At 34.2% G+C, this 11,821-nt stretch overlaps 1 protein-coding gene across 1 annotated transcript; it reads right to left on the bottom strand.

The window, feature by feature from the left end:
- Positions 1–8,005: 8,005 nt before the first annotated feature.
- LOC118752373 lies at positions 8,006–8,671 on the bottom strand (the record flags this gene model as incomplete). Its single annotated transcript, XM_036487257.1, has 2 exons — positions 8,006–8,213; positions 8,296–8,671. Coding segments are annotated over 2 exons (543 nt in total), but the record flags the coding sequence as incomplete, so codon positions are not given.
- Between the last annotated feature and the right edge of the window lie 3,150 nt (positions 8,672–11,821).

The following is an 11,821-nucleotide window of genomic DNA, read 5'->3' as shown; positions in this document are numbered from 1 at the left end:
TGTAAACTAGTATTTTTCCTGACTAGTTTGGGGTTTCACTGCAGGGATAGATCCAAAATATTTTTACACCAGATTACACGTACTTTAAGTTTTTATTATGCATTTAGCTTTTTTTAAAAAGTCTTTTCACATGATTTCAAATGGTGCAAATGTGGTTTTTACTTGCATTTCTATTACTTAGTAAAATAAATTTGAATGGTAATGTTATATTAAATTTTGCAGCAGTTAATTCGAGCTTTTTCATTAGACGTAATATCGGTTTTCGGTTCTTAATTTAATACTCCATATAAATTATATATTTAACATGACATACGATACAAAAGTGCGGTAGTATATACTTGTTTTTAATCTTGGACGAGGAATTCTATGTTTTTTTTTTATATATATTCGAATACAGTATACCACAATCCGACCTCCTACTTTTTAGCTCACGTCATTTAGTACGTACATAGATATCTTTTTAGTTTCTACTTTAGGTATAATTTATATTTATACGGTTACTCAATCGGTATATTCGCATATAGGGAAATTCTAATAAAAAAGACGTTTATAAAAAAATATGATCACATGAGATTTCTCTAAACTTATTTTTAACTATTTCATATAATACATATCGGAATAATTCCATTATTTTAAAGACTTAAGTTTAAATAAAAAGGCATTTTAATCGAAAATAGTTTTTAATTATATATTATTTTAATAGTAGTGTATATCATAAATTTTTAAATTTTTATTGTTTTGATTGTTTAGTTAGATGAATATGGTAATGTTTGTAAAGTTCCCAAATTTTAAAGAATGAATTCAGGTGAAATTAGAAAAAAGCTAGCATTTCGTAAGTGGTCCCAACATAAATTTTGCGAAAAGTTTAAAAAATCGTATCGACGGCTTCATCAAGTTAAAAGAAGTATGAGTTTTTTTCTGAAGAAAAATAGACAAAAGCCTAATGTAAGAAGAAATTCTAAAACGCTAGTAGTGTTCTCCTGCTAGTAGTGTTCTCGGAAATATTTAAAATTTCTACAGCACGAAATTATTTACCAAAACATTTTATAAATGCCGAATCACACGATTGGTACATTTAAATTTTAATGGTACAAACTAAGAAAATTGAGACAAGAATTTCTTAAACAGTCATGCGATTTGCGCAACACAAAAATTGAAGCATTTCATTTGAAATACATTTGAAAATATAATTATATATCATTATTTTGGAAAAATTTCCACTGGTGTGATCCGCTGTTAAGTCATAATTTTGAAACCAAGTAGATAAAAATGAATACTGGGGATATGTTAGGCCGTCCGCCTTTTTTGGAAGCATCTGTTTTGCTGTTGGTTTAAACCATTTGGGTTGGGTTGAGTTAAAGCTACTCACAGACTGCCTAAATAACTAAAACAGCCTGCATTCCAGAAATGGAACTGTCTACTGTCATTCTTCTTTCAAATTACCAGGTTCTGTTATCGCTACGTTTTCGCAGAAATCATTCCAATACTGTTTATTTTTCGTGATCACCGTTCTTTGTGGAATAGTTCTTCAAAATCAAGGACTCCATTACTGTTTATGAAATTTGTATTCCCTCTTTTCAATGATCACACATGCATCTGCTGGGAATGTCATAAACTCATCCTTGTTTTCTAAACTTGCATGGAATTTTGACCATAGCCAAGTCAGATTTGACTGAATGATCCGAACCGACTGAAACAAATTTAAAGGTGCTAAGTCGCTAAGTAATTGCTGAGTAAAAAACAAATCCCCCTCCTCTTTTAAGCTCCTCTGTTCCGTGAGCACAATAACGACTTAGAAAATTGTGGTTTTCGGTAGCATACCCTTTTCAGTAAGGGCTCTCTGAGAGATTTATGTTGTGATATTGATAATATATATAAGTCTTTTAGGCTACATCCAGTCGGAAATTCCGGTGGAGTTTACGCCACGTCTTTGCTAGAGTCTTAAAACCTGTTGAAAATCAGCTTGCAGAGTGGTACGTTAGCACCTAACGTTGGCAGGGAAGCAGATACCACGATTTGAAGAAGTATATATTCATTTGACAGCTTCAAGTCACCCGATCTAGATGGGATGTGTATCCGAAGATCCTTAAGTCGGGACAAACTCAGTAGGGTTCTGATAAGAATCTTTAACGGTTATTATAGCTTTTGGCTATATATTTCAAAGGATTTTGTGGCGTTACGAGCGTCAGGCCTGGCTCCTAATGCTATTCCATTGAAATTGTTACCGATTTAACGATACTAGAGGAAGCAATAAAAACGATATTTTGATCGCATTATTTTCGATGGTGACGATCAGAGTTCCAGACATATTTATTTAAGATATGGTCAGAATAATATTCGCAATTTTTGTTGTCAATTGACAACTGACATACGTAAAAGGGAACAATAGGGCGATCCAAAGGCGACGAAGTTTTTTCCTTCTGACAGACCAAGACAGAAAATAAAATTCTAGTTTTACTCGAACATCTTTGTCATAGTTGGTTGGTTTAAGTGACTAAGGGACAAGTATTGCCAATAACGATTGGAAGAGCTTGGGAACTAAAGTATTACGTCAGGTTTCAGCTCAAACGATTAAACTACTTGTAGAATGTTCTAAAGAAAAAAAAATCACTTAATTTTTCACTTTCAAAATTGTATTTCTAAAAAAATACTAAAAAACATATATCTCTCAAATAACATGAAGAAATATAGGAAAAATTATTTTTTATTTTCGTAATGCATGATATTGATTTTGTATTTTGTCTTCTAATCTACAGGCAGAGGATTTTTGAAGAGCTTTTCTTGATGACAATGCAAATATTAAGTAAAAAAAAAAAAATTAAAACATAAATAAAGGTAACTGCGCCTGCGGACTAAAAAAAACATCAAACAGCAACGAAAAATTTTTGATCTTAATTTATAGAAAAAAATATATAAACACAACCCTTCATTGGCCATTCAAGCTAGTAATGCACTGAGGCTGATATTTTCGTAAATAATACTCGTAAGTACCGCAAGCAGAAATATAAAGTTTTAGTAGGTTTAACTACTACCTACTATGTACATATATAGGTATTTCAATTTTGCCCAGAGCGATATAAAATATATTTATATGTACAATTACTATATAATATATATGTATGTATCCTTTAAATAAAGTTATAAGTATAGACTAAGTATATTAGGTTACATTTATTTATTATACATTTAGCTTTACTTAAAAGTCTTTTCATTGAATTGTGCAAATATGTGTTATTATTTTTTTTTGTTTTATTTTCGTTTCCATTCTAAATTATTTAATTAAGTTGAATTGCAAAGATAATTCTATTTGTAAATTTTGCAGCAATTATTACGCAATTCGAGTGTTGAAATTATTTTTCTCGTTTCAGGGAGCGTTTACACAAACACAATACATGGGGAAAAAATACCGAACACCGAGTTACCGAGTACCAAGCTTCGGTGTCCAACTCCGAATGTCAGCTTGAGTGTAATTTTGTTGAAGAGTTATTTGAGGTGTTCACAGTTCGTTCCAAAATGAGTTACAAAATGTTGCCTTGAGTGTTCTTTTCCAGCAATCGTTGCTTAATCGTCGCAAAACTTTACTGATTGTGCCAGACCTTCCTTCTTTATGCCAATTCGGCAATTTCGTTTACAATTTATATTTATAAAATTTTAATTTTTTAACTTAACTACCAATTTATTTATTTCCATGTACATATGTATGTATTATTACAGAATTTTAAGAATACAAAATTTGGAATAAAAATAAAAAAGTGTCCCGACTGTATTCCAAAAGAGCAATCCTTCTCTATAAACTTAATTATAAACCACCAGGAAGCCACTAAATTTAACAAATTTAATACTAAGAATTTTAATCAAAGCATAGCCAGGTGCGTAGGCTATTTTTTTAACGATTAAAATTGTGTTTTACAGTAATCACCGTTTGAACTCTTTCATAGTCAACTTAAAATTCATTTGATGGCAAAAACTTTTAAATGAGGAGGACGCGATTTTAAAATGGTAAAATAAAGTTCTAAGTTTTGTTGTTGAAGTAGTAAACGCAATAACACCCACGTTCGGTCCCCACTCCGAGCGATTCCAAATAATGTTTTTCTAAGTTGAGTATTTTTTTTTTAATATAAACATTATTTTATTTTGTTTTATTAAATTTTATTGTATTAAATTTTATTTTATCATTTTCTTTTGTTTATGGTATTTCACATAATTGTTTCAAGTTAATAAAATTTTTTGGAGTTTAATTTTAATTAAAAATGGCACAACAACTATAGCATACATAAAAAAAAATAATATCCAAAGGAACAAAAAAACATGTAAAAAAATGTTTCCTTGCAATGGAATTCGAACCCACGACTTCCCGGCTTACTTAATCCGCAATCCTGCAGCGGACACAGGATGAACTAAGTAAAGTACTCCATTGCCGAGTAAATTTTTTCTCTTCATATGGATAGCGCTGTTCTCTCTCAACTTAACAAAAACTGTTCTAAGATGTCTATGATTGATACAACTTAAAAATCTATTCTAAGCTTAAAACTTTATTTTAATAAGAATAAATTTTACTAACGACATTGACTATGGGCCTATGACTTTTAAGTTAAGGCGTGCGAGTAAACATGTTATTTGACTGTGTATGGTGCTACGGGACGTATACGTTAAATACACAACTACGGCTATATGAGCACGAGTTGTTATTTTGACTTTTTAGTATGTATGTATATCTTTTTATACCCGAGCGCACTTGTGCACAAGGGTATTATAACTTTGTTCACATAACGGTTGTTTGTAACAGGCAAACGAATCGAGATAGATATAGACAAATGTATACATAAAAGATCAGAATGAAAAGAGAAATCGATTAAACGGTGACTGTCTGTCCGTCCGTCCGTTCGTCCGTCCGTCTGTGCACACGATAACTCGAGTAAAAATTTCGATATCTTAACGAAACTTGGTACGTGCACTTCCTTCGGGCGTAGGACGGATGGTATTGAAAATGGGCAAAATCGGACAATAACCACGCCTACCTCCCATATAACGGTAATTTTCAGAAATGCGAAAACTGTGATATTTTAGTAACTAGCGAAGATTATTCACTCAAAATTGATATTTACAATACATTTTAGACGAAAAATAAGAATATTAAAACTTTTTGGAAAATGGGCGTAGCCATGCCCACTTATGGTTACATGTGTATATCTTGGTAACCACTGCACAAATTTCTTCCAAACTTGGCACAATTGTTGGCCTTGGTATAGCATACGAAATGGCCGAAAATTTTTAAAATCGGACAATAACCACACCTACATCCCGTATAACGGTAATTTAGAGAAATACGAAATCTTCGATAAATCAGTAAATATTAAAGCTAATTTATTCAAAATTGATGCTTGCAACAATTCTTTACCAAGAAATACGTTTATGATAAAATTTTGGAAAATGGGCGTGGCACGCCCACTTATGATCACATATATGTATCTCGGTAACCGTTATACCAATTTGTACCAAACTCGGTGTGGTTATTGTGCTTGCCACATAGAAGCAAAACGTTGAAAATTATTGAAATCGGACTAAAATTACGGCCGCTTTTCATAAAACGGTAAATGTCAGAACTGCTTGAAACTTCAATATTTCGAAATTTAAGGACGCTAATTTACTCAAACTTGATACACACCGGCTTACCATGTAACGGTAGCTTTCAGAAAGGTGAAAAACAAATCATTAATACTTGCGCCGGGTATTTAATTTTCGACTCCGCCCGAACTTAGCCTTTCTTACTTGTTTAGGTTTTCATTTAAAAACAATTTTGTTCTTTATGCAAAACAAAAGACAATGGTCTAAGATAAGTGTGCCACCATTTTTGACCATGAACACGTTTTTGTCGAAAAACGTAACAACTCGTGAGATTTGCTCATATGTATGACAGGGCGGTATCTAGGGAGAGTTTAGGGGATTCAAATCCGTTTCTTTGGATTAACGTACATGTTTTAACAATTCGTATACACACAAAAATTCTGTATAGTTTAATTTAATTTATTTAAATTCGTTTTTACAAACCAGTAACAATCTTCTTCAAAATATTTTCAAGGTAAACCCTTCTTAAACCTCTTTCGTCTGACACAGATATAGTGATACATATTATGCTTGAAATACAATACCGGCGAACGGCAAACTTCGCCGAATTGGGCGATGCTATCGTTCACCGTTCGCCCAGCTATTTCGCCTACTTAAACAGAATTAGAGCGGTAGCGAAAACAGCTGATCCCATTTGGTCGCCTTTATAATTTGGGTGACCATATTTAGAAAAAACTAAACCATATTTAGAAATGAGGAAATGATAACAAATATAAATGTAAAACAAAAAAAAGATTATTATAAATAATTTGTTTCAAGCCAGATTTAACGAATCCACAACTATATTTTTCAAACAACAAAAAAAAATCGTGTTTAGGTTGTTTTCTTTTAAAACTTTGAAAGCAAAAAACAAATACGGCCACCTTTGGCACGCACAGCTGTCATCGCCCAGCAGGGCGATAGAAATAAATCTATCGCCATGAAACGCCGCCAAGCGAACTTCGCATTTCGCTTTGGCTGTGTTCAATTTCATATGCTTGCGGGTGTTCTAATTTGGACAGCGCGAATTTCGCTGTGGTGAGTTCGCCGTTCGCCGGCATTGTATTTCAGCTATTACCCCTAATTCAAGTTTAGTTTAATTTAACTTTCTAAACTGCTTGCAACCCTCCTACGTGCAGTTTAGAAGTAAAGCCTTTTCAAAACCATTCCGATTGATATTCATAATGTAGTAATTTTTGTAACTTATTGAATAATTTGAATATAATATATCAAAAAAAAATCTTACTAAGATACAGATTTTCATTTAAAACCGTCCATAATTCTATTTTTTGCCACATTTTATATGGAAGGGAAAACCTGTGGGGCGTCGTTTTACGATTTTGTATGGAAAACAATAACACAACGGATATTACGACTACTAAAAATTACAAAATGTTGATGTGAACATTTTGGAACTTATCTTGGAACGAACTGTGAACACTTCAATTCTGTAGGAGTGAAGTCTCAGTTCTATTGGAGTTTCGAAAACCACTTATTTATGTCATAAGTTCACTCTACATTCATATTTTGAACATAAGAAAGATTCAGTAAAACCACGTTTAACTCTATGCTGACATTGTAAACCCTCCTTTATGTTCGTACGTATGTATAAATACACATAATACGATTATTATATGTACATACATCCATATGCGTATTCACATACAATATACATACATAAGTATTTAACTAATTGGGTTTTGCTTTGAAGTGCTATTTTAGGAATCATACATACGTATATTAAATTGTGATTAATGGCATATGAAGTCCAAGTGCAATATGTAGTACCTACACATACATACCTATATATAATATCGTCGCCCAAACGTCAGAAACATGAATATGTAAAAAAGCGTTGTAAAAATGAAAATTTTTGGGAAATCAGGTTTGAAAGTTTTTTTTTTACGAGACTTAACTCTACATTTATGCAATTCAAATTGTAAAATATATGGTTTCCGGTCACGCATGATATTCTGGGTTTTGGTATAACATCCAAACTTAATAAAGTCAACCCAATAACTCAAAACTGATAAATTTGCACATTTATGCTTCTGGCATAAGGGTGACGATATCCTTTGTAAGGTTTCATGATAAATTTTGTATGTACTAATAATCCGATTTGTTATTTTTTATGTTTGACTACATTCAATATTTAGTTTTTCATTGGGCAATAATCTAGACTGTATGTTTCTATGTATGATTACTCGATTTACAAATTTGATTAATATTAGGTATACATGCAAATACGAAAATTCTTATAAAAGACATTTGATAAAAAATACGGTCATATGGGATTTTTCTTGAACTTTTTCATATTTCAATTTAAATACTTCACTTATAGTTTAAAGGCTTAAGTTTAAATAAAAGTCTTCATAATAAGTAGTAATAATAATAATATTAAAGTAATTTTTTAATAAATATCTAAGTCTAATTCATTAATTTTTATATTCGTGTTATATTGATTGTTTCATTTAATGATTCCCTCCTCAGCAATTGTTTTGTGTCATTCTCAATCTCCATTGGCGATATGCCAGAGCTTCGATCGTTTATGTACGTATTATCCTCCTCCACAATTTTTTCGAGCACTATATCACCGGTATTGGCTAAACCTATCGAAAGAAAATGGAATGCAACAAAATATTTAAGTACGACTTAAGAATTAATACTTTCTAATACTATTAGCACACTAACAGTTGTGTCCTGTCAACGGACCATTTGCTACTTCTTCCGCCGACGTACTGTTGACTAGTGCAACATCAGTGGCAGCTCCATTGCGCAAGTTCTTTTGTAGTGCCACAGCTTTGCGTGCATGACGCGTGGTAAGAACACCCGTTTCTACATCACGTTCCAGACGATGGCCAGATCTTGATCTGGTTAATTGCCTTTGCACATAGTCTTCGAGATCTTCTTCCTCTTTGCGACTAATTAGGCAATTCAGTGCAAGCAAGAATAGTCCCAACCCAAGCGAAAAGAGTCCGGTGCATGTAACTTCGTTCCACCAGGCCGAACTTGAGCCTAGAATAGAATTAATATTTAAGACTATGTAGTAGAGTGGTTCATAAAACCACTATTTTTGGAAATTCATAAACGCTACATCAGAATATTGTTATTTGTGATAAAAAAAAGAGATACGTATTTTTTTTTTTTGAAAAAAAGTTTTTTTAGAGGTCGCGCTGGTCGGTTTTTCATAAAAACGCTGAAACGCAGCTAAAATGTGGTTTTTACATATAATTACTCTGGCATTATTGAGGAGCATTCCCTTAATTACACACCTATCTTGGACAGTTAAAATGGGCATAGTTCCCGAAAATATTCTCTCGAAAAGAGACTAGTAAAATCAAAACGTTGATACTGAACGATTTGCGCATTGTTATGGGCTGGAGCTTGTTACCAGGGGGTTTCTGGGTTTTGCTTATTAGGAATCTGAAGTCACTTTTTCAAAATTCAAAACGGCGGATCCAAAATGGCGATCCATTTTTTTTTTTAATGATTGGATTTGTTCGAAAACCGGTACTCGATAGTTTTTGGGGTCGCCGATTACGAACCTCAAGTAAATTTTGTTTACTTCAAAATGGCGGATCCAGTATGGCTATCAAATTAAAAAAAAAAATACTAAAATTAAAACGTGGATACTGAACGCTTTAAGCATTGTCAAGGGCTGAAACTCGGCATTAGGCCCATTCTAACTACCCAAGACAGGTATGTAATTAAGGGAATGTTCCCCAATAATACGAGAGTAATTATATGTAAAAATCACATTTTTAGCTGCATTTTAACATGTCAAGAAAATAAAAAAATGGGGAACATCCTGTTTTTATAAAAAGCCGACCAGCGCTTAAAGGTCACTTTTTTTCAAAATAAAAAAACACGTTTCTCTTTTTTTATAACAAGGGACTGCAAATGCTTTTCCCAGTGTATTTAATGTCATTTTAACCGACTTCCAAAAAAGTAGGAGGTTATCAGTTCGCCGGATTATTCTTTTTTATGTACCACGTCAACCAATTACGATAATTCTTTTTGCATCGGGAAGGTAGTGTCTCAGAGGTGGTCTCATACTAATCTGGTTTAGATCTGATCATTGGATCATGAAATATATATATACATTTTTTTTTTATATGAGAATTGAAGTTGGTTTGGTTTTTTTTTGGTAAAAATTATTGGTTGCTTTTCGTTTTCTTCTTCTTTTATACGCGTATTTTGTTTTTGTGGTTTGCTTGGACAATTTCGCGTGAAATGACCCGGCTTGTCGCACCGATAGAAGTTTTTTCCTTGTTTCGAATTCCCCGAATTCCGACCAACCTACGATTGATTTAGCCTTTTCTTTGTGTAAAGCACATTATAGTCCACTTTGTCCTTTTTTGATTTTCCCGACTCATATTCTTCGAGGATTTTCACGCGCTTCGGCAAATCGTATCGCGTTTTCACCGCTCATACGACGCTGGCAGACTATTCAACAACAAGATTGCTAGCAGCTCGTCGCCAACTTAAACGTTTCTACCGCTTTTCTATCTGGCCCTTTGGATTGGAATATCGATTCCAATCTTAACCGAATTTCACGTGGACTGCTGCATTTTGAAATTATCCCTAGCTCTGTTGTTGCGAACGTATGTCCGCTAATACCTTTTGATCAGCAATTTTCCACTCGATGAGTATTGCCTCATCCGTAGGCTTCGCGATAGAGCCATCTACGTAACTCCCCAGATCAGTTTTGATAAACTGATAAACTTCACTTTATTTTTCACCGTTCACAGTCTCTCGGGCGCTGGGGCATTACCTAAAGTTCCGAGGGTTTTGAATGTTACTTAACGACTGACTTTATTCAATACGAACAAACGTTTACAAAGAATGAATGATGAAAGAACACAATTGATAATTATCCGTTTGAATTTTCTGACAGTTTTGATAATATATAATGAAAGTCAAGCATTGAGGCATCGGGTGCACCCCCTGATCGTCACTGGTTGTAAAATTGTTTAAAACTATGGAAACTTCGATGGTTCCGGGTGCACCAAGGAGTGGTCAAAAAAGATTATTTTGCATCCGGTTTATTCAGCTCACGAACTCTGGTGTTTACATCAGCCGAACATCCATTTGTAAGCGAGCCAAACCTCCCCAGTAATGGTTTGTACGCTGCCCTTGGGACCCGCCACGTAAAAAAACGCCAATGAATAGTCCAAATGAGACCCCTTTTGGGGTGACGACGCCTGCAAACGTTTTAAGGACTAAGATTTGGGGCCTTGGACCGCGCAAAGTAGGAAAACAACAGGGCCCTCCGACGTCTATTACAGCTTCCTTTTAAAGGAGGGAAAATTCGGTGTCGGAATTAAGGCTGGACCCAAAATATTTTAGTTTCTATCACCAGTTTCCAGCATAAGAAGCTCCACCAAGCTACGTGGTTGTCACTGGTTTGAAACAAGAAAATCTAAATTATGATGTTGGGATGGACGTAAGGCACGTTTCAACTGTGTTAAATAAAATACGTATGATTCGAAAACCAAATTTCGAATCGGATGTTGTGATAGACAGAAGGAATGATTCCACTGCTTTAAATGTAAATTCGCCGAGGACCTAACATCGATTCGGCTGGCAAGATACGCATACGCATCTGTGCAGCAAATAACGTGCGTATTAATGTACAAGGAAAGCCCGACGTTGAGGAACTGTAACTGTAACGGCAGCCAAAAGATGCGCTGGGACTCTTAGAGACCACTAATCAATCGTTTATCGTTCCCCACATACCGCCGCTGAAGATCTGATTGGGCCTTATCAGTGCGGCTTTAGGACAGGTATTCTCTATAAGCAAAATATTAGAAAAGACCTGCGAGATTACGGTCGACTCACACCATCTTTTTGTGGATATCAAAACAGCATGAACAGAACGAAGAGTATTTAGTTGCCTTTATGCCGTGTGAGTTTTTTAATCTGATGTTAAAGAAGATAATAAGAACGAAGTATCTCCCTGGCATCTAACAAACTGTCAGCGCTAACTGCCATCCCTAAATTGGCGCGTCAAGCGCCAAGGAACTGTGAAAGATCCTCATGCCTATAAAATTTATATGGAGCATCCCACAATAACGCGGCGCTAGCCGGAATTTAATTTTTGACAGGGCGTTACGTGTTGAAGTTGGATCCAGAAGATGGAAATAAAGAGAAAGTATAAGGAATTTAGAGAGGAAACGAGAATAAAAACGAGAGGAAATGAGAAAACGTCAAAAAT

Source organism: Rhagoletis pomonella, unplaced genomic scaffold (assembly GCF_013731165.1).
Source record: "Rhagoletis pomonella isolate Grant_MI unplaced genomic scaffold, Rhpom_1.0 Rhpom_scaffold_01437, whole genome shotgun sequence".
Classification (NCBI taxonomy): domain Eukaryota; kingdom Metazoa; phylum Arthropoda; class Insecta; order Diptera; family Tephritidae; genus Rhagoletis; species Rhagoletis pomonella.
Note: the sequence above shows the minus strand (reverse complement) of the source record. Positions and strands in the feature narration are given on the sequence as shown.